Source organism: Chionomys nivalis, chromosome 15 (genome assembly GCF_950005125.1).
Source record: "Chionomys nivalis chromosome 15, mChiNiv1.1, whole genome shotgun sequence".
In the NCBI taxonomy this organism is placed as follows: Eukaryota; Metazoa; Chordata; class Mammalia; order Rodentia; family Cricetidae; genus Chionomys; species Chionomys nivalis.
Window position 1 is genome coordinate 6,136,917 of NC_080100.1, and position 24,437 is coordinate 6,161,353.

General features: G+C 43.7%; 1 protein-coding gene across 4 annotated transcripts in view; it reads right to left on the minus strand.

The window, feature by feature from the left end:
* Sema5a (semaphorin 5A) overlaps window positions 1–24,437 on the minus strand; it is a 432,689-nt gene that overhangs the window by 99,353 nt on the left and 308,899 nt on the right. For all 4 annotated transcript variants that reach the window (XM_057789435.1, XM_057789432.1, XM_057789434.1 and 1 more), the window contains 3 exons: window positions 20,441–20,726; window positions 17,024–17,159; window positions 11,068–11,272 (listed from right to left, as the gene is read on the minus strand). In XM_057789435.1, the coding sequence (XP_057645418.1) occupies window positions 11,068–11,272; window positions 17,024–17,159; window positions 20,441–20,726 (627 nt within the window). The remainder of the gene's footprint in view (window positions 1–11,067; window positions 11,273–17,023; window positions 17,160–20,440; window positions 20,727–24,437) is intronic.

Consider the following 24,437-nt stretch of genomic DNA (forward strand, 5'->3'; position numbering starts at 1 on the left):
ACTATGTGACAATCTAAGCCAGTAGCACTTAGAAGACAAGTTACAATTCTTAACCAAATTTGCTGTTTTCTTTAACCAAAATTTGGAATTTTTGGTGGTTGTGTAAGTAGCTTTGATCCAAGTCAGTCATATCTGAACATCTTCAGTATCAAAGCAGAAGAAATGGGTCAGGAAATAAGATGTATAGGTCTACAGATGGGACAAAAAGGGTGCCCATTGTCCACAGGATATGGGAATGGTCTCTGCTTCCTGCCATGGTGTGAGCCATAGTTTGCAGAACAACATTCAGTACCCAAGTGCGGAATTTTCCAAAGATCCATTGGACACAAGAGCAGAAGTCAAATCCCTGGTCTCTGAGGCTGGATAAGAAGTCAGAGTTGAACAAAGACAAGCATGAGTTAGTGCTGAGTCTGGGACCTACTGCACACTGAAGGCCAGGAAGGTTCTGGAAGCTGAGGAACTCAGCTGTAAAGATCACAGAGTCTCTGAAAGAAGTTGCCAGGACCTCTGCCACAAGTCAAGTCTTTGATAAAGCCCAATGCACCCAGCTCTCATCTCACACAGAAGAGGGCAAGCCTCCCAGAGATGCTGTAAAGCACTGACAATATTTAACCATTGAGATTCTGAAGCAGAGGGGCAATGTATACTTTATGTCCAAGGAACAGCAGCTTGTCGTAAAGACTGGCCTTGAAAGACCCAATTTGCCAAGGGCAAGTCCAGACCTCTGTGACTGAGACTATTTACTTCCATTTTGCCAGTGCTCTGATAAGCTCAAGGTCAGAGCTTTAAAATTAATCAAACGATAATATCAGATAATATCACAGAGGGCCCAAGTGAAGCCCTGGCTCTAGTAATTAACTTAGGAGATGACTTCTAATGCTGTGAAAATTCCATGAGGATGTTCGAATTTCAGATAATGACCAATCTTCATTATTGTCTTAAGTAGATGGAAAAGTCACATGAAAAGCCCTGTCTAGCTCTGCAATGCAAATACCTGTTTTCCACTGAGCTTAGCTAGGAATCGTTTTCATGGGCTTTTACTAACTATTGACAACTCTCAGCAATTGGTGTTCACATGGTAATAAGGCCACTCACATACTTCCCAGTTCTCGAGGTTTCTTTGCTTACTGGCAGCTCTGACCATGTAAGCAATTGAGTCATGTTGGATTAGAGGTAACCGAAAGCTCCTTGAACTTCTTCGCTTAACTAAGCACATCTTCAAAGACCCCTTTCCCAGAGAGGTCACACCTGAGGTTGTGGGAGCAGTTAGGAGCTGCACCGTATCTTCTGTGTGTGGGGGGCAGGGAGGGGTGTGGAGGACACAGTTTAACTCAGTCCTTTAGTACTAGGCTTCTTTGCTCTACCGCTATTAACTGCTTAAAGTGTTCTCAATAAATTCAATAAAATAGGCACTCATACTAAACAGTGTCTTCTTTTAGTTCACAAGAATCTCTTGCATACCCCATACAGAACATGAATTAGTTGTGGATTTAGAATGTCTAGTGCAAGGGATAGAATTTGGAGCCCCTTTAAAACTAATTTCAAGAGGAGTGTTGAACAAACACTAAAACTTGTTCCTACTCCTTAAAGCAGCTGCCAATTGCTTATAAATACTGAGAGTTCTCAGTAATGGTAGCAACGGCAAGTGAATTAGGTAATTTCTGTTCCCGCAACAGTAAAGGAAAAGGAAGCACAGGGCGTGCTCTTACCCTGTGGCTTCACATGCTTTCTTTAGGAGAGAAAGGCAGTGCTAGAAACACTTGCACAGAAGTCAGGCCAGGAGTGGGATGTCAGCATTTACTGAACTTGTTGGCAAACGCATCCCTTACAGGAAAAATTTCTAGAACATTGTTTGTCTCCTACTAATCTACAAGTTCATTTTGGAAGACACTGGTTTCTTGATTTTGATCATTAGTAACATGTAGCAATAAAATGTCATGTTCCATATTTAAAGTATATTTGAAGAGGACTAGAAGGGGCGTGGGTGGAGGTCGCTCACTATATTTCATCAGTGGTATTCATGGCAAAGCAAAATGAAGAGGCAGAGGGAGTCTGAGGTCCTTCTAAAGGGAACCAACTCTTCTCTTTTCCCTGTGCACCTTTTGTGCTGATTGGCACCCGTGTCTCACATTCTTCCCTATTTTCCCTCTCAGAGAGACGAGGTTCATCTTAAGGCAGATTCACGGGCTCCAGTATCTTCTTGGACTCCAATCTCTACAGCAAATAGTCAGGCCAACCTTATCCTAAATCAAAGTCCTCAAGTAGAAGGCCAGCTTTCCCTCACAGCTCTTGAAAAGCACTAGGCATAGTGGGTTCCAGCTATTCTCTTTGGAAACTCATTGATTTTTTTTTTTTTTTTTTATCTTTCTTGGTCTGTCCTGGTCTTTCTCATTGGAAAGTTCCTATTTTCCTTATCCTGTTGTTTGTGCCAAACAAAGGCACCCCTTGTGTTCTCCCATCTGCTGCATTCTACAGACTGACTTGACCTCTCAGAAGTGCTTGCTTTTCCACTGGGGCCCCTGCCCAGGGAGTAGATGACACAGAGAAGCAGCCTCCTCTCCGACCTCTAGGGAGGGATGCACGGTTCGCAAGCACAGGTGAGGGCTGGAGACTCGTTAGATGCCCTCACAGGTGTCCTTTGCTGTATCAGTTTACCTGATGCCAACCCTCAGATAGAATGCTGACGTCACATCCTCCTCCATCATGCTCCCTGTGTAACATCACTGCAGTTCATTCCTGAGGCCTCATCCAGCCCGGTCCTTACCTCCTCTGTCTCATCAGTTCACTCAGCGAGGTCCTGACGTCCCATCTCCTCAGTTCACCTAGCCTGTCTTCACACTCTGCCAAACAGCACCAGAACTTGAATACAGTCTGCATTTTCTCTCCATCGTCCTCTTGCGTAACTACCAGCTAGCGAAACCTGCACCTCCCCATTCTGTCTTCCATGTTTCTTTCCTTCATGGCTTGATTTTTTTCCCCTTGTGAAGGATCCTCTTGAAGGCAGGGAGTCCACCTGCTCTCTTCAGGGTTGAACCTTATTTGGTGAACTTTGACATGAAATGTCTACTATCTCCTTATCCGTCAAAGGTTATCTATTGACCGCATCGTGAACATTCACACATCATTCTGGGTTCTATCCCTTCACATAAACATCTCTGAAAACTTAATGGGTTGGCTACTTTCTCTCCATGCACCTAACCCACAGCTGCCCTTATTCTGCTGGTAATCGCCTCAACTAACCACAAGACTTCCGTGTTTTCCCTAGTCTCTTACTAATAAAGCGCATACCGCAGAGACACTATATGTTTGTGAAGTGTTTGGATTTGTAATTTACACACAAATTTGTTTTTCTTTCCCAATCACTTTTTACCTCTTTGAGGGAAAGATATTAACCTTGTTATAAGAATACATGCATGGCTGGGTGTGGTGGTATATGCCTTTAATCCCAGCACTTCACAGAGAGAGACTACAGATCTCAGTGAAGCAAGCTTGGCATACCCAGTGAGTTCCAGGACAGCCAGAGTTATACGGAGAATGCTGACTCCAAAAAGAAAAGCAAAAATGCTCATCTCATAATATGCTAACTGCTAGCCATGCCTGCCAAATTCATCTCCACTTGTATTGTTTAGGAGTGAAATATCCTTGTCCACTGTCTAGCTTTCATTATCTAATTCAGCACATCTAAAGTATCTATTTATTTGATATAATATTCTAATATCATGACAAAATAGATGGACAGATGTAGGAAATATGTAGGAACTCTATCTCAAAGTTCACCTGTGTCTAAAGCTACTGTTCCTTAATTCTTTTCCTGGTGATTACAAGTAGTTACTTGACTCTTCACAAATTTGCCAGCTATTATTAAACATGGATAAAAATACAAGTTTCTTAAGATGAGTATCAGTTGATGGAGGAGGGTCATCTGTCTATGTGTTACTTTCATTGGTTAATAAAGAATATGTTATCAACCCTGTTCACATAAGCACCCATGTAACTTTATGGGATAGCATAACTTCTAGCCATTTCTGGACCCCCTATTGTGACTACCTTGAAAATATCAATGTTGTGCCAATATTAACACACACTTAGGGTTGTATGAGTGAAAAGAAAAAGGATACAGGGTGGGAGGGAATTGTGAGTGATGCTACGTGCTTGGGTACCACCTAGAAACACTTTATGGTGAGTCACAAAGAGGCGGCCCACTAGGACTCTTGACTCTTGACTCAGACCACACATTGGGAGAAAAAGATATATACTTGTTGGTCCACCGATCATTGGTTCAAGACCACCTTACAAGCAATTAATCCACACCTTACATGCCCCATGCCCCTGTACTGGGGTGTTTCATCCTTGGTCAAGACACAGTAGGAAGAGCCAGAGACTCTGGCCACCAGATAGCCAGCAAACAGCTGAGGATTAAAAAGAAAGGGAGTGGAGAGGACCTGAGGGCACCTTACGGTATGTCTAGTGAGCTACCCTTGGCTGTGCTGCTGGGTGCCCTGTAATCATCCCAGCCTTGCTCCCATCATGATCTAACACAGCACCTTGGTTCTCTGTCAGATGCTGAAACAGACTCTCAGCCACCACCATCTTCCTCCCATGATTTACTTACCAATTATTGTTATTTTTTTGATATGTTTTGTCTAGAAGTAGAGACTTTCTGGTTTTAAAAGCAGTTATGACAGGTGTTATGTCCATAATTTCTCAATATATATTTATTTTTGAAAGAAAGATTAGCTTATTATAAATCATGGCATGTCCATAAATTCTTAATGTATATTTATTTTTAAAGAAAGATTAGCTTATAATAAACCTCTTGAGAAAAGTTAATTTCTGTGCTTTTAAATGTTCTGTCCATTTAAGTGGTGGGCTCAGTTCTTTTACTCTTTCTTCTCAAATCTCCATTGCTGACTGAATTTAGCCACTACTTAGTCTTGTTTCATGTTCCTAAAGAAGATCCTAGATATTGCTTTGTTTAAAGTTTCCTTTGCCTTTATGTCTTCTTTATCCTTGGGGTGATATATTAGTTTTGAATCACATTTTAGTTTTCCTTAAAATGTTTAGATGTTCATGGACTCAGCCAGCTGCAGAATATTCAGAGAACCTTCTAAACTGGTTTTCACATGGGTAAGAATTTTATCTGAAAATACCTCTATAATTCTTTACTCTTAGAATTTGAAAATCTGTTCATTTACTTGCAATCTTTATTTCTGAGATGTGCTATGTATTGATATTTGGAGACTCAATCCTTATTTTATCTCAGGGAAGCTTTCGTTAATGATGACTTTAGGGATATTTATTGGCTCCCCATGTGGACATAATGTACAGTCCAGAGAAATCTAAGCCGTTATCTTTTCGGCCTTAAAGGAGTGAGTTCTGCAGCTACACAACAAACAAACGTAAAAGAATAAATAGCAAGTAGCAGGCAGGAAACTAGGTAAGCAGACTGTTCTTGCTCTGGATATTGATTGGAATGAGAATGTCTCTCGCATGGTTTCTGGTAAACAGCACTGTTTGGGGAGATGTAAGAGAAGTGACCTTGCTGGAGGATATATGTCACCAGAGGCCCGCTTTGAGAATTGAAAGCAGTGGGTTTTCAGCTTTCCTAATGCCACAACCCTTTAATACAGTTCCTCATCTCGTGGTGATCCTCACCCATAAAATCATTTTTGTTGCTACTTCATAACTGTAAGTTTGCTGCTGTTATGAATCATAATGTAAACATTTCTGAAGATAGAGGTTTGCCAAAGGGGTTGAGGACCACAGGTTTAAAGACTCACCCATCCCGTTTCTAGTTTGTTGTCTCTGTCTCATGCTTGTGATTCTAGATGTGAGCCATCAGATTCTGCCTCAGTCACCATGACTGCCACCTGTTGCCTCTTCCGCCATCATGATTCTAATCCTGTGGAACTTTAAGCCCAAATAATTGTTCTATTTGCCATGGTGTTTCAGCACAGCAATAGGAATATAACTCATACAATCATCAAATCAGGCGTACAAAATATTCATCAGCAGTCAAATGGGGAAGAGCCGTGAAGGCACTCAGCTATGAGTTCAATAGAGTGAGTCTCAGGCAGGGCACAGCATCCCCTCGGGATGTAATAGTAAGGAACAAACAGCAGTAAGGAACACATAATAGATACCTCTCTGGGAAATGATTGACTTTCTAAGTGCACTCAAGGCTACAAGCTTTTTCTATGTGGCCGGTCTGTCCTCCATGTCAGAGTTATGAGGGAAGACAGCCCATCCTCAGATAGTGTCTCTTAGAGGACAATTAAAGACAAACATGTTTAGGCGTGAAATGAGGGTGGGGTGATTCCAACTACAGAGCCAGCTTCTCAGGCTGTGCAAACAGCACACGACAATTATGTCACGTCGTAGACACTGCGTGTGGTTCTCTGTGTCAGACTCACCGATTGCTCCACTGCTGCCTTGTCTGTGTGCCCTTCCCATCTAGAATCCATTCGTGTTGTTTCTCATTGTATACATTCACTCTGGCCATCTTCACCTTTGTTTCTGTTGCCATGGTGTTAGGATATAACCATTTACCTCCTCAGGACAGACCTTCTACTGTTCCCTTCTCTCTGTGAGCTTTTTCCATCTCCTTCCATATATGTTATCATTCTATTCATGATTTTTCCTCTCTTGCCCTGCCTTGCATATTTAGCGAGGTAAATTTGCTGCCAACAGGCTTTTGATCCTACGGTGGAGGATTCTGTTAAGTTTATTTCCCCACTGCCTGAAGAACTCAGGCTTTCTCTACTAAAGGTCCCGAGCCAGGTCTTTTTTCTAACTTTTTAATAAATATTTCATTCTAAGATAAAAATCCACAGCTGGAGAAAGCAGGATTACCCTACTAGTACTCAACACAAGAAGCAATCAGTCCAAACAGCCGGAAGCAGTTAAACCTGTGCGGGCTTCCTCTCCATGCCCATCTAACGCCTGCTCTGAGTTTTCTCAGGGGATTTTGCAAGTTCATAATGTTAAAAAGTTTGTAAATGTTTATGTATTTTCTTAATTTTCTTTATTGGAGGCTTTTAAATAAATGTTTGAGAATAATCCATTATTGGAGTATAATTTGCATGCCAGAAAATTGACTCTGATTTTTACACTACTCTGAGTTGTACTACAATCTAAAGTTAACCCATTCTAAAGTTAGATGTAATTTAACTTCAGAATAGTTTGAATATACCTGAAACGAGGTCAGATAAAAATGAAACTTCCACAGCTGGTCTTAGAAGGAAAGGAGAAATTCTGAGACTGGCAGCATGGCTAAAAAAGGATGTGGAAAAAGAGGATCCATAGGCCAAGGCAAAGCTAAGAGCCAGGCCCCCATGAGACAAAGGAGACAAGGGAGGTCTGCAAAGAGCCCTCAAATAGTAGACTGGATGTCATGTTGTCTGCTGTTCTCTAACCAAGGGAGGAGGGAAATCCCAGGTTGCAATGCTCAACAGAACTTGCAGGTAGTTTTTCTGTAAAAAACCCAGAAGTCTATCCACTTAAGACTCAACCACTTAGAGCGTTCCTGTTGTAAGCATTCTAAAGGAGTAGCCATCAGAAATGTACCCCAGTTCCCACTCAGACAACTTTCAAAGAAGTGACTTATACTAAAATTAAATCGTATTGTGAATTAAAAGTTTAAAATTTTGAAAATACATTGGCATGCTGTAAGAGTTAACTAGCCTATCTAGAGGTTAACGGAACATGTTTGTAACTCATAGAAACTCCAAAGCTAGACTTGAGAAGCTGACCTAACAGGCCTTCAGCTTTCAGCAGTGTTCCATGCTCCTACCTGAGTTGCACATGAGGTCTAGAGCAGGACTCTCTGCAGGACCTCATCATTCCACTAAGGATGTACATGGCACCTTCGCCTACCAACAGGACTGGAGATTGCAGGTAGTACACCTTACTTACACGTAAGTACTCGGCATTTAAATAGGCAAGGGAGTAAAACAGAAGCAAAACATTAGGCCAGTAGAACACAAAAGGGCATTGTGGTGTGACTCATTTTTTACAAAGGAGTAAACCTGGGGAAAGAGTCAGTAAACCTGGGCTCTTTTGAAGCCCACAAGCCTAAGCTAATGCTAACACACAAAACCCTCGAGATATTGTGGGTTTGGGCCCAGCCAACTCAATAAGGAAATGCCACAGTACAGCAAGTCATAGACACGTGGTTTACCAGTGACTGTCCAAGTTTTGCTATATTTTAGTCCACTAAGGATACAACAGCGGTTGCTTTACAATGCACAAGCTTAATTAAAACCAATTAATACGATGCTGTCAATCATATGAACTGTGAGGATGAAGTCACAGGTAGACGTGTGCAAGGCAGGATGGCCACCCATCATCTATCTGTGCATGTCAAGTAAAAAAGCAACTAGGTGAGGTATATGATATGGGGGTTGCAGAGTGGGGCTGGGGAGCCTAGCCAGGAGGTCATTCAAATTAAACTTCTGTGTGAAAGCTTCTAGAAGAAGTGCCAACTGCTTTTAAAAGCATTTAATAACCAACCGATGCTGGCTACTGTTTCACATCAGACTTCTAACTTCCTTATGGTGGACTGTATTCACAGTGTTCAAACATGTAATTTGTAATAAAGATTCTCAGATATACTCTTGTGGGCATAGAGTTCTCTGTGCCATGTGAATTCATAAGTTGAGGGTCTCAACACTAAAATGATGTATCAGCAGAGCTTTCCATAATACATTTTTAATTAATCCATAAGGCTCAAACTTTCATAATCCAATTGTTGCCCTTACAGAAAGATGCATCCTAACCTCTGGGAAGCTGAGGCAGGAGGATCAGAAGCTCAAGGTCAGTTTAGGCTATGCAGTGAGTTTGCAGCTTGACTGGCTATATAAGACTGTTTTTAAAAAAATTCAAATGAAGAGACACGACCCAGAAATATCTCTCTACTTATAAGTATGGCATGGACAGATGACCACATCTGAACCAGGAGAGAGCCCGCTCTAGCCAACAAGCAGAAATGACGGAGGCACTCATCATTATGAGTATGAGAATTCCTTGAAGTCATCTACAGAGCTCACTGCTGATCATAGCGAGCTTCAGGAAAGTGAGCAGGTCAGAACCGCCCCCTTTGGTGGGAACAGGACAGCAGACTGTGAGATCGCGCGTGTGATCTAGCTCAGTTCCACCCCTGAGCATTCCTTACCACAGGACCAGATGAGAACCTCAGCTGTTTCTAGAAGTCCAAGGAGAAAAAAAAAAGCATCTATGCCACATTAATTTGAACCTTTACAATGAAAAACCAGGAACACCCTTGAGAAGATCCAGTCCACTTACTCCACAAATCTATCATGCGTCAGGCAGCCTTCTGGTTTTTAGGGACAAACAAAGCCGTAAAGAGCCACAATCCCATAGTGGCAATGAATTTCTTTTATTCTCTTTAAACAAACAACAAGAAGAAAGCAGCTCTCCTCCTGACTTCCTGTGAGGAATAAATACCTGCTCACCCCATTCTGCAAACTGCTGCTCCTAGCAGTTAAACCACGTGACTTTCTCTTCAGGATCCCCCGCGACTCCCCAGGCTTCCCCGGACAGGTCTATACCACCCACATCCCCATCCAATTGTAGCATCTTCCCTTGTGTAACTGACCACTCAGCAGGACTGGCAACCAACCCTCCATCTCCCAGTGTTCCCAGTTTCTCTCTGTAATGTGCAGTGTCTAATGCCTCCTGCACTGGGGGACACTGTCTAGCCACGAAACGGGAGCCTCCCAGCATATCCATCACCACGTCCCTCCACTGGCAGCCACGTCATTGGCTCTTTATCACTCTCATTGGTGATGGATTTCACACACTATTTGGTTTATTAGAGACATGTCCCTTTAAGAATGTGAGCCCTCGGAGAGCAGGCTGGTACCCGTCTGTTCACCGTGCACCCCCGGGGTGCCAAATGAATTCAATGACAATGGGGAACAACAAGACATTGCAATTTTGTGAATACAATAAACTGAGCAATTAAAACACAGTTATAAATTGAGAAATCCTATGAAGGAATGAATGATACAGTATTCATAACCACATAAAAAGGTAACCACACTTTCTGAGGAAGTGCCAAGTATCCACCACACTATACAAAGAATGGGAGGAACCCGTTCCACAGTGAAATTACTCTGTCTGGGGCTAGGAAGGTGGGGCTGAGTCAGTCCCCGAGGCCAGCCTATGCACCCCGCACTGTCAGCCTATGCACCCCGCACTGTCAGCCTATGCACCCCGCACTGTCAGCCTATGCACCCCGCACTGCCAGCCTATGCACCCCGCACTGCCAGCCTATGCACCCCGCACTGTCAGCCTATGCACCCCGCACTGTCAGCCTATGCACCCCGCACTGTCAGCCTATGCACCCTGCACTGTCAGCCTATGCACCCTGCACTGCCAGCCTATGCACCCCGCACTGTCAGCCTATGCACCCCGCACTGTCAGCCTATGCACCCCGCACTGTCAGCCTATGCACCCCGCACTGTCAGCCTATGCACCCTGCACTGTCAGAGTCCTGCAGCGAGGGAGAGCATGCGTCCATTCCTCAGTGACTTTGAACTCTGAAGAGGTCTAGTTGTTATATACTGTTTGACAGGTGGCTCTTGTCTAGCCTGTATGAGAAACACTTGCTGCACATGCTCCTTTCTTTAGATGTTTCCATGGATCTCTATTGGGAACAGCTTGCCATGATCACTACTGTGTACCAATCAGAACTCAGCATGAAAATCTTTGGAAAAATTTCACCCGGCAGCATCTTCTAACAAACCCGTCTATTGTTTTAAACTAGACAAATGTAGATGGTCATGCCAAGAAGCACTGGAGAGCAAGAATAGCTAAGAAAGGAGGCAGGGTCTCTCAAGTTAAAATCCTAATGCAGGGCAGAAAGAGTGAAAGTAAGATTTCCAAGAGGAGGTCTGTAGGTTGACAAGAGTAAGCATACATTGTGGGTTCGGCTTGTTGCAACAGAGTACAGACACACGGCCCTGTTTCAAGGTGAGCGTTGGGACTGAAGACATGGAATGACGAGATGGCAGAAACCCATCTAAATGAAGGCAGCGCTCCTACCTGTGGCCAGATAGATGATGTGGACGAGTGTGTCCCTGCCCTGCACCACGTCGACGGCCACGTGGGAGAAGCGGCTGTTGTCCTCCATGAAGGAGGGCACAGTGGTCACTGGCTGTACCACTTCATGCATCAGAATGAACTTCTGAGCGTCCTGTAGGTTTCTTTCTGTCAGGTTTACATACAGGCCCTGGTCCATGGTGCCGCACTGCAAGGGAAGACAGGCCATGTTACAAAAGCTGACTATCTGGATGCCCACAGCTCAAGTGCCTACCAGACAGAGAGGTAGGCAGAACAAGCTGGAAGTGGAGTAAGCCACGGTACATGAGTGGGTGTGCAGATCAGGCAATCCCTCCATCTCCCTTGACCTTCTTGACCTGTTCTCCCACTGTAGATGGAAACCTGTTATATTTGGACTCTCTCAATGCATGGTAAAGAGGATATGAGACATTTTAAGATGGAGCGGGCACTGTTGCTGACTCTAATTTGAACAGCAGAGGCAGAGAATCCCCTCGTGGTCTGTTGAACCTCTTGGAAGCTGTCTGTCGAATTGCAATATGATCATATATGATGGATGAAGGGAAATGACATGGGATATGAAGCCGGAGAGCACATACGGATGTATGTATTTTCCCGCTATCACAGTGGGCTCATAAGTAACCCTGAACTCCACGGCAATCCCTGCTATTCATCTTACTCTGTAGACAATATCAGTCACATGGGCCCCACAAATAGTGCGACAAGACTAAACGTATTAGTGTTTCCTGCTGGAGGAGAGCTGACAGGAATAGGTTAGAGCCTGAGGATTGGCATCACACGGCAGCAAATCTGTCATGGGAAAAGATAAAAGCAGCGTGGAAAGGAGGGTGAGCAAGAGAGAGATGAGGGGAAATGGAGGAAGAGGAAAGAAGGAAGAGTCTTCAGGAAGTGGAAATATGATGATCTGCTAGACACACAGGAAAGGCAGGGTAGAAATGGTCGGGAATCAGTCTCAGAGTTGGGCTGGAAGGAGGCTGATGGTTCTTACAAACAACGGTAGGGGGCAAGGACAAGGTGATGGACAGGTGGGAAAGATAGCAGGGCATTCTCAGCAACCAGCTCAGGATCAGAAACGGCCCTTCTCGGTTCCTTTGTAAACTTTCCGGCCTGGTACAGGAGCATGTGAGACCTCTCAGCAGTATTCCACATAAGCAGGGTTGCTGGGGTCCACACAGCCCGAAACCACCATTTATAACATGTCATTCCCAATACTTGGTTTTCTATAACAGGTTAGAGGTTCAGAGTATAAGATGGAAATCGCTTTTTTGAAAGTAAATTATATTTTTGTAGCATTTGATAAAATGCCCTATATGCCATAAAAATGATAGGTGGATTGCAGAGCTGGAGAAACCCAGTGTTAAATGCACTCCACACAACTAGCCTGGTGATTAATATAATGCTGCATTCTTGTTAGGAGCACCTGGGCCCCATGTAAAGGGTGTGTTCAGGGTAAAGGAGGGCCCGCAGCAGATGACCTGTGGCCCCAAGCGAGGCCTGCCCTCTCAGCTTGTCTCCTTAAATGCTAAGTGGTTGGAACACACGAGCTCTGCTCCTGGCTCCTGGCTGACGTACAAACTAAAGCAACGGGAGGAAAGCATTTATAAATTAAGTCCCTGTAAATGCCAGGAAGAAGACAACATTCTGGAGAGCGCAGAAGCTACCCACCAGATTGTAAATGCATTTGTCTAAATGCAGGCAGGATGTTCATGGTCCATGGAGCTTTGGTGTCCAAGGGGGAACAAGTGGATGAACAATGGGACAGATAAATGAACAAGTAATTCTACATACAGTTGTTTGGGGTCTGTGAAGACTGTACCAATAGATTTTTATATAAATAGTATTTAATAATAATACTCTAAGCATGGACACATCATCTATCAGAAATGTCAGTTGTTTTTTTTTTTTTTAAAGATTTTAACTATTACCTTTAATTTCTCTCTCTCCCTCCCCCACCTCTCTCTGTCTCTGTCTCTGTCTCTGTCTCTCTCTCTCTCTGTGTGTGTGTGTGTGTGTGTGTGAGAGAGAGAGAGAGAGAGAGAGAGAGAGAGAGAGAGAGAGAGAGCCCAGAGAGGCCGGAGATAATCAGATCTCTCTGGAGCTGGAGTTACAAATGGGTGTACTTCTTGATATAGGTTCTGGGAATCGAACTCTGGAAAGGCTGTTTGTGCTCTTAACAACTGAGCCACTTCTCCACGCCCCTAGGAACAGTTTTGAAAAGTAAGAAAGATCGCCAACTGGACTTGATTCGAAACCTTTCCAGGTGAATGCTAGCTCTAAAGGCCGTTGTGTGTGTGGTGGTCATTGTACTGACATCAAAGGCAATACTGGAGGGTGGGTGGCAGCAATGGCCTACCCGCTGGCTTCAATTGCAGAAAGCTACTGTTTATATTCACTTGCTGTCTTCAAACAGATGGGTGCTGAAAACCTGGAGGCAGACTCTGAAGGCAGTGGCCCCCTACTGCCCGGGAGGAACCGCATATCGCGGACCCGGGGCTGTTAGAGCGCTAGGATAGAGCACATTCCTTCCTGGAGGCCGTGTTTTCTGCATGTTCTCTGCCTGTATTATCAAGAACTGTATTTGAAGTGTTTTCTACCATTCCTTTTTCTTGCTATCCTATAATGAATATCTCAATATCCAATATTTTGAAAACTATTCAAATTTATTGGACATATTTCTTGCTGTATAGCAGCTCACCAAGCTCTCCAAGGGCTATAAATTCTCTAGCTGAACCTTATATATACACTGGTCTCCCATAGATACTGTCAGGTACTGTGCTAACCTGGGGACCCCACACAAGAAGAAACCACAAGAGTGGAAAAAGCATAGCTGTGTCCAATATCTGTCAAGTAATTCTATTACATTACATTAATTCTGGAAGATAATAAATGCTTATGTGTTATCTGTCTCAGGGACAGCTCATCTATCTTCGTTCCAGCACACTCGTGCTTGATGGTCAAGCTTCAGATGGGCTAACTTCATCCTCAACAAGGTGTCTCTGCCCACCGGCTCCCCTGATCCTTCACACCTCGCTGCCAAGAGAAGTGTGTGTTCACGGACTCTCAGGATGAAGCTAAACCTCAGCCTGCATTCCCCAGCCGTCTTCTTGTCTGATTGCTCCTGCACTCCCCTGTTTCCATCTTGGCTGCAGCGATTCTGATTGTTGGTAATAAAACTTGAGAAAGGTTCTGAAGCTCTGCCTGACAGTGTTTTAAGTGGCTAATGATCTTTCGGGGGTCAAGATCTCCTACCTCTACCAGGGCAGACAAATACCACCGAGGGTGTTGGGAATGGGGCTGATTAAGAGTGGCGAAGTAGTTTCTGTTGTTTCGTGGGTTTTAATTGAGATTTCAAAGTGTGATGTATTTCTCTTCCTAGATCATTTTTTCCTGAACCAGTTACTCCAGTTAATCTTTTTCTTTCCTATTGTATATTTGCTACATAAATTCTAACTGTCAAAAAGGAAACCAAAATAACAACAACAATAATGTTAACAATAATAAATATAAATATCACCATTGGTTATTGTCAATGTTGCAACACTTATATATGTCTAATGGAGGGATCTTTGCTACAAAATGAGTTCACACCCTCCGACAGTCTAGATGAGAGCTAGAACATCAGTTAGGCTCCTATGACAACGAGACTACTAAACACAATCTATAAATAGAAACCTGTCTGTAGTAAGAGATGGACACACACACACAGACACACACAAACACACAGATGCACACAAACATACACATATATCACCACCACTACCATAATCTACAACTTTAGTTTTCTAAAAGTTTCAAATCTAGGCTCAGAGGATGACGTCAGTTGAGCCAGCTCCTTGCCTGGCATGTGTACCACCTCTACACATGCCCCCTCCACAATTCTGCATGGATCTAATTCTACTAATAGATGAAAGCAAACTTGTTGATGTGATCCTGGTATTGTAAAAGCAGGACATGAGGGCACTTACTAGCTATGTGCTATGTATATATCTAGATGTATGGGCTAAATCTACACGTTGCCTTAGGTGTGCAAAGGATGGTAAAGCTGCTGAGTCCCTCAGTTCATTCGGAAGAGCTGTGGTCCAAGGGATAATGCAATGGCAGGCTCTATAAATATAAGTGTTTTTTTTTTTCTAACCTCAGGCTTAAACACTTTTTAAAAAGGGATAATATATTTTCTTCTTATATCAAAAAGAAAAAAAGAACGTCAAAATACACAATTACTCAACGTGTAGGACACAGAAGACTCCAGACAGATGGTGCCCATGGGCCCTTTCAATCGAATGCTTTGGGCAGTAATCAAGCACATGGACGGACGAGTACTTCCAAGTTTATTTGCATCCCTCCTTCCCCTTTCTATCAAGGAAGTTAGCAAGAAGATGCTAACACTTTGACAACACTTTGATTTTGTCCAAAGAAAGCAGTAAAATCCAAATACAACGTACAACGTAGTTATCTTATTCTTAATCCCATAATGCCAAAAATCTTAAACAATATTGAACGAATAAAAAAACTCAATTGTAATTGACTGATGTTTACCCAAAATTTAAGTGCAAAAATCCAAACTTTTTCTTAAGCCTGCTTTCTTGGAAGTCTCTGGTTCTATAATTTGGGATGATAAACCAACCAGAATTGGAAGGACTCCGTGGTTGGGAGGACTCAGTTCTGTCACTGCACAATGACTGCGGCTAACAAGCACTTAGTTGGACGGGACTGGGATTTTGCCTCTGTTGGTAAGGGCAGGAGCTGAGCTTGATCTCCAACCAGATGTGGTCATGGCTATTTTACTCGAGACTCTGGACATAGAGTAGTATCATGCATGTGGCACTCATGCCGCATGTAAAGTTACACACCTGACACATTAAGCATAGTATCAGGAACTTGGTGATGGCAAATATTTTGCCTGAGTTGACAGTGACAGGCCTACGGGGAAGGCTGTTCCTGTGTGTGCTGCACCCAAATTTGTATGAAGATTCTATCTCTCAGCATGGTAGTGGCTGAAAACAGGACCTCTAGGAAGCATTCAGTGCCATAGGAGTCACGCACTGCCAGTGGGATGGAAGAAGAAATACCAGCAATGTTTCTGTCTTCTAAGGGAGGACCCAAGGAAAAGCTGGTCATCTTCAATACCTCACCAGAAAACGATCCTGTTGTCATATTGATCTTGAAAGTGTAGGGTACTATGATGAAATAAAATCTCTCTCTCTTTCTCTCTCTCTCTCTCTCTCTCTCTCTCTCTCTCTCTCAGTACCATCTAAACTGTGGCATTTTGTTACAGCTTCCCAAGCAGATGAATAGACTTGCTGTCAGGACAAACAAAATAAATAGCCATCATCCCCCAGTCTCTGCTTTTTCTGCACATAGAAGGTGGGATGATTGACAGAGAACATCGCAGCTTGACCATTCTAATTGGGTGACTGAAGATGAATCAACACTAGCCAGGCTTCTTTTCTCAGCAGCCACAGCCACAATCCACCCTTCCCAACAGGAAGCCTCACCATACTTGCCAATTAGAGCTCTAATTATGTTTGTCAAGACCCATTGCTCCATGCCCTGGGCCCTATTCTTTGGGACATCATTCATTAGAGACCAGAGATTTGGGGGACACAGTACATAATCATTAACAGTAATTGAAGCCTGGATTCCTAGCCCATTGCAGAGGATTGACCTTTTTCAGTTAACCATCAGTCATCACAGCTCACAAAAGGCCCCCTTTCCTTGTCTAGGCGCCATAGCCCACAAAAGGCTGTGTTCTATTGACATTAGCTAAGCCTAGGGAGGGAGGTGCTATTCCCCAGGGGCCAGGAGACTGCAGCTGCATGGTGCATGCAGCCAAGGTTTAATTGCTTGGGCTCGCTAGGCTATGCTGGGTTTCTGCTCCCTTACTGGAGGATACTCATGATGCCCTCTCCCCTGAGATTACCTGAAAATTGGGGTTGGGGTTGGGATAAGGCAGCCAGGCTGAGCGAGAGTTCTCCTGGTACTTGAAAGGTCCATTGAAGGCCTGCGAGATGGCGCTCAGGTTGAAGACACACACAGCAGAGGCAGCGATGCTGTTCCTGCAGAATGGGAAAGGAGAAGGAACAGGCTGGTCAGAGCCCACCAGTGACAGCTGGCCTTCACTGATCACAGGGATGGCATTCACCTGTAGCTATTCCAAGTTCAAGACTTTTCTATAAAAAGAAGATGGAGCCAGGGTGATGCCTGGGTCTGCCTTGTACTTTCTTCATGTGGAAGCAAACATTCAGAGAATGAAATGAGGGGAAGTGACAGATATGACCCTGCCGGCTGGGGACCAAATTCACTCAACTACAACAGTAGCAACAACGGATTTTGAAAAGCTTCCCGAATTTTAAATTCCGCTGTGTGTGTGTGTCGGGGGGGGGGGGGGTTGTCTTCCAGTGGGCGGAGACAGCCGTTCTCCTTCCATGCTTCCTCTTCCACCTATTTATCCTGTTACTTAGGTGGCAGCTGGTCAAACTTTTCTTCCTATCAAAATCTACAGATATCTGTGTTTGTCATTCTTTAAAAAATAATAAACCAAATGTGTTTTGCAAGGAATGACTGTCAGATTCATCTTATTCATTATTAAAAGAGATTGTAAATCTAAAGGGTCAGCAAGGAAAAAATTAAAAGAGCACTGACATAAAATTTTGAAGCCTTAATTTAGAATTCAGGTTCTACAAGAGAGCTGTGGGCAGAAGGCTCTGGAAGGTCAGCGCCCTTTGACTAACATGGGGATGGCAAATGCTTCTTTCTCAAATCTGCATTCCAAGCTGAGCTATGGGTCTCAAAGGGAAATGAAGACTAAATGAGGGGCGTGAATGTATTTTCCATATTAATGCTCTGAGCCAATATTTTGTCAGAATTAAGTCAGTGTTTTCCTTACATCATAGAGAAAAATCACAGGACCTCCAGAACCTCACATCCAGCTTGTGCTTGCTTAACTGGCAAATAATGAAGAGGGGAAAGAAACCATCCTACAGACTTCCCTAATACCAGGACAGGCTTGGAATCTACAGGGTAAAAGACATGTCTATGTACGAAAAGGAAGCCTGCTCAGTGAGGTCCTGACACCCAGTCACAGTTGGGAGCAGCATCCTGGCTGCTTTTCAGCAAAGATCTGGATTTCAGCTCTTTGAGAGAGTTCTGTGAGAAGCATATGGTACTAAGGAACACCTCATAAAAGACGAATGTTTTCCTGGGAGTCCAGCACTGAGAAGAGTCCCATGTGGAGCCCAGATGCTTCCACTGCAGGAGATGAAAAAGAAGTGGGTGCTTAGTGTAGATTTATTCATTCTGCGGCTCTCCTCCTCCTCATTGGCTTGGGGAGAGTACTTGATAGTCTCCTGAGTTCCTGTCTGTCTGTAGAGAAGCTGACGCTGGGTGGCTTCTCACATAGAGAACGCTTGCCATCCTGGAGTGCAGTTGAGGCACTTTCCCGTTTTTCTAAACAGACTCCCCTTGGAGTGGCTCAAACACAGGACTTAGAGAACTTTGGAAATGGGAGCTCTCGCTGTTGTTGTTTCTGGCCCAGAGCCATCAAATGGACAGCTCAGCAAGCCAAGCTCCCATTGTGTGTGAGATTGATGTCAGCGGAGGCCCTGGACATTCATCTTGTGCAGCCAGCACCAGTCCTTAAACAAGGTTTTGGGAAGCAAATCAACTTTAGAACCCATAAATTGATTTTTTATGAAAAAGAAAATCTTCAAATGGTGAAAACGACCTCTGGGGTTGCAAAGCAGATCTCCAACAGGCCTGGCCACCGTGAAGGGGGTGATAGCAAGCCATCTATACTACACAATTTCCTAACTTCATTCTGAATGAAGACCATGCAGTGCAGGTTTAAATCCAGTGAGCATGAACACTCACCAGTGGTGGTGAGAGCAGACAAAGAGGAAGCAGGAGGCTGTGGTATAAGGGACTCTTCAGGAATGCCATTTGTAGGCAGGTTTCTGATACAAAGTGATGTAGGCACAAGAGACTAGAGAGATTGTTTGGTGGATAAAGAGCACTTGCTGCCCAAGTGTGAGGCCTGGAGACTAGAACCCTGGAGCCCATGGAAAGCTAGGAAGCCATGGTGGCCACCTCTAATTCCAGCACTTGGAAGGCAGAGACTGGGATCACTGGCACAGACTGGCTAGCTGGAATGCCCAGGATTAGCGAGTTCTAAGTTCAGTGTGCGACCCTGCAGCAACCAATAGAGAAGAGCAATGGAAGAAAATATCCAACACCAACTTTGGACCCAACCTCATGCATATACACTGTAACACACATGTACCCACACATTGTGAATATATACGCATGCACATATACACACTTTTCACACACACACATACACACACACACACATAAATGTTAAAGGAAAAATACAGAGACAGTGGAGAAAACATCGCCCATTGTCTAGCTTGGACAGAAATATGAATTCCCAGGATGTAAGTTGGCCATCAACAGTGAACCAGGAGTAACATCAGAGAAATGGGTCAACATTCCACTTACGAGGAATCTTTCTGCGAATCTACTTTGAATCCTTTCCTTTGGAAAGGATTGCTTGACCTTTGTCTCAATTGCTGGATCTCCAGGCTGGAGCTCCAAGTTGAAACCTTAACTGCACCTCACAGCTAACAGAGGAGCACATCCCAGAGTTCTCCATGCTTCCAGACAGGCAAGGCATGGCCTTGTGAGGTCTTCTCACAGCAGAACAGCTAAGGGGGGAAAGTCAACACAAGGGCATGAGACACTCCACCTAGGAAAGACTGACTGAATGAGAGCTCTGGAAATTTCCCAAGCTTTCCGAAATCAAATAGTCTCTGTTGTCGTGGTTAGGAGCATCTTTCCAAGAGAAACACAAGGTGCTATGAGGGGAAAATTGCAGCTGCATTAAAGCAATGCAGAGGCCCAGGCAAGAAAGATGTGACCGCAAAGCTCAGACATTTAGACAATGTTGTTTTTATTATGCAAAAATGCATGACTTTCCTACGGAAAAAACCAAAAATCTTATCTGATATGTACCTGCACTTCACAAGGTGTTTAGAACACACAATAAGGAAGGAGCAATTCATAATACAATAATTTGATACTACTTTTTCCCGAGGACAAGTAAAAAAAATATTTTGAATTAGCTTTCCTGAAGCAAGTCCCGCAAAGCATGTATCTTTACCTAACATGTAATTCATACTGAAAAGACTCTTTTTGTCGTTTTTTGGCTCTTATCCCGGAAAAATAAGAAAAATTTTCTCTAAGGCAACTTTAAACTCTCAGAGGTCAAAGAACAAAAGGCTCATTCAGGAAAAGAGGAAGAGAATAGGAGAGAGAGTGAGCTTCAACCACAGCTACGTACACGTTGGTGGTGAAGATGCCATAGATCAGGTCCAGCTCTGGCAGGAAGAAGGTACCCTGCAGCTCATTGTAGTAGAACGGCACCTCCCCAGGCCGGGAGCAGTTGAGGCGAGCCTTCATGAAGGTGGTCCAGGTGTCCTCCAGCAGGAACCGCCCTCCGATATCGTTCTTGCAGACCCGGGCAGCCCTGGAGAACACGGTCTTCCCACAGTCATGCTCCACGGCATTTTCTCGGAAGAAGAAGTAGGTGAAGTTGCCAATGTCGTAGGAAGACACAAAATTTGGTTCTGGAAATGAGAGGAGAGAAGAAAACATTAACATTAGACGCCTTTCTTTTCTTGAAAAGTCTTGTCTGATAATGTTCTCTTCAAAGGAAAGATGGTTCTGTTTGACAAAAACTAATCCTTACAAGAAATAAGAGGAAAACGAGAGATTCCGCAAGCAGTTCACTGATAAATGCTACAAGGAAATGCATAGTCGTGTATGGTTGTGTCATAATAAAAGATCAACAGTGTGACTCTATCCTCAATCACCCTGCTAAATCTACACTCAAGTCCACAAGGCAACAGTACCATGAAAAGCTCACGCATTTGGGAATATATGTACGTACTATGCACAGACGCAGGTAACAACACTAATGACAAAAGAGGCCATGGACTCGAAAGAGAGGTAAAGGGGAGAGTTTGCTGGAAGGAAAGGGAAGGGGGAACGTCCAATTGTATGATGATCTCAAAGAAACGACACAAAACCTTTGAAAAACGAAACAAAGTAAGTGAGAACATAGGCTCACAGATTGGTAAGTGTTCTAGTGTTGACAATGCTAAGCTTCAGAAAGAAGAAAGAAGCTCTCTTTCTGAGGAAGGACTGAATGCATTGGGGAATAGCGGGCTCTAATAGGGTATAACAATGAAACTCATGCACACTTGCATGCTACTGGACATAACTGATATGCTTTCACCAAGGTCCTAAAAATGATACCTTTAATGGCAAAAACTGAATCAAAAACTCATACTGCAAGGTTGATACCCTGAATTAGCTTTCACATCCGCTGTTACTATGGTGACCCTGCAACTGTGACAATCAAGCCTTATTTTCTGATTTCTAGGTCACCAAGGGAATCGACAGAGAGGAAATGAGTGTTGAAACAGAGTCTGGGAGCGCTATGGTCTCGCAAGCAGCTGAAATATAGGAAATGCTAAAACGAAGGTGAAGCCTTTATTTAACTGTCAAGCTTATTGGGAATTGGGGGATTAGAATTTTACGCAAAGTGTTTAAAGTATCATTGTCTTAATTTGAAGCTGAGCCTAATGACAGAGCTGTTAAGGTTTTCACACACTTACATGCCCTAGTTCTTTTCTTGAAAAACTCCAGCAACCAGTTCCACCTGCCATTCCTTCATTTAGTTTCAAGGCAGCTTAATCCATCGAGTAGACATCAGAATTTTATGGTTTAATTAGGATGACTATGGCAATACCCTTTGATGTTCAGAGTTACTAGAAAGACACAGAAGCTATATATACGAGGATTCCCTTTCCTGGACAGTTGCTTTGTGGTGGGGCAATTCACCTGGCCTTGTGCTTGATGATGTCTGATCGATTGCTTCAGTTTGCCTTCTATTGACAGGATGACTGAGAACAGCCCTGCCAACAAGATAAGCCCTTGATGTTAATAGGACACAAAGCAGCTCATCTAGGAGCTGGGACAGTCAGGACATAACATCAATGCTGACCCTACTTTTAGCATGTCCAGCAAAACTGTCACCATTTTCCAATTATCTTCTTCTCTCATCAAAACAGTCTTAATATGACTACATTTTTAAAATAAATAAATACGACATATCTATTCTGCTTTTCTCTTTAGCTCTTTCTAGTGCTCTTATGCTAATTCTGTAAAACAAAGGATGCATAGAAAATCTTGACAAGAAATGATTTTAATTTCTATGCCACCATGGATTTGTTTTCTAGGTCACTGCTGCTTTTTAACCCGAAAGAGATACATGAGAAATAAACAAATTGAACTGCACTGAAGCACATGAGGTGCATGAGAGATGTGTGCACAGTTAGTGCACAGGTCAGGATCCTGGAGAGACACTCATGAAGTCAAGCGTCTACACATGGCACAAATAAAACAGTGAGGGACTTTTAAGTGATGGCAACTAAGAATCTCGAATAGAGAATTATTGCAAAAACACACACTCAAATGAAAGACAGAGACCAATGACAAAGCTATAGGAAGTGTTTCCAGAGTCACCTGTATGCAGAGGTTCACAGAAAAGGCTTTTAATTCATTGCAGAGTGTATCCTGTATCCAGGTTCAAATGGCTAGATTAGAACCTGAGAGCTATACCCAAAACAAGCAAAATCGTCCACCGCCGCCGCCATCACTTTGACAATGAGAATCACCACCACCTCTGTCACTACTTCCATGACTACCACCACATCTACCACTACCACGATCGCCGCTGCTGCCACCACTACCCACCACCATCAATAACAACAGTAAACGCTGAGTGAACTGCAGGAGATATGGATGGAGATACTACGTTCTAGTAATTAAAAGTGCACTCTGCTCTTCCAGAGGATCCAAGTTAGACTTCCAGGAGCCACACCAGAAAGCTCACAACTAAGCAGAAGTCCAGGGGACCCATTACCCTCTTCTGGACTCTATTACCAATGCACTCACATGTGTACATCCACACACAATTGTACATAATTAAAAATAAAATGAACATTAACCAATGAACTTTACAAAATGCAGACAACACCAGAGCAGGTGTTCTGCCTATGGCTAATGTTAAGAGTACTCAACCAGAAAGAGAGAGGTAGAATTCACAAGATTTATCAAATCCCCTCAGAGATAGCCATTAATATGGGTCGAATGTGTGGAAGCATGTGCATATCTCTCTAGTACAGAAGAACTGTTGAGTAGGAGAACAAGCACAACGTCTTCCCTTTGAGTTTCTCATAAAAATAGCTGCACTCTAAGGAACTAGTCCTTGAGCTAAGCTGTCTCTGTGCCTCTGGACCCACAGAGATGGTTGATGTGTTAAGATGCTGCTTCACAGTGAAGGACGCTAAAATGTTTAACAACTCAGCCAAGACCACAAAGCAGCATCGGGGCTTGGAAGAGAACTGAGGAAGCCTGGAATCAGGACGGCAAAGCTTAGAGCCTGCATGCTCATTAGCAGTTACAAGGCAGTGAAAAAGAAACACTGGGAAGAAACAAAACATATTATTCTTTCAGTTCTTCAAAACTGGATTGGGGCAGAGGAGTAGCTCAGTGGGTAAGAATGCTTACTATACAAGGAATAAGACCTCAGTACCACAGTTCAAATCCTAAGCACTCAAGAAACAGCTAGAAGCGGCTGTGTGTACATTTGAGAGAAGGGGCAAGTGGGTCCCAGGAGCTCGCTGGCCAGCCTGCCTAGACAAAATGTTGATTCGCAGGTTCAGTAATAGGCCCTGTTTCAAACACTAAGGTGGAAGGCCCGAGAGTAAGACATAACAAGTTATTTCCATGGTCTCCACATGCTCAAATACAAACCTGTGTGCCTCCGTAGATGTGTGCACATATGCTGTACACATAGTGTATAAACATACACACACATACACAAACACTATAATAGGATTAGATTTCTGGTCAGTGTTCTTTTATGAAGAGCTATAACCTTCAACTGATGGTGCTAAGTAGATTTACTTGGGCACAAGCAAGGATGGTTTAGAATGGTCTAGAAGAGATGGTTAAGGGGCTGGAGGAAACAGCACTGAGGAACATTGTGGATGAAAAAGGAAGAGGAACAGTGTGAAGAAGAGGCCAGCTGTTCAAGGGCTTCATGAACGAGAACATCACTGGGAGCGTGTACGCAGTCCCAGAACTGCAGGTTTAAAGGAACATCTATGACTGGCCAATAGGTGCTCTTCCAGCACACGGTCCACTCCGTCTTGTGTCATTTTCCCACGGGAAAGGTAAGCAGATTGGCCCACAGCTTCCCTCCTCCA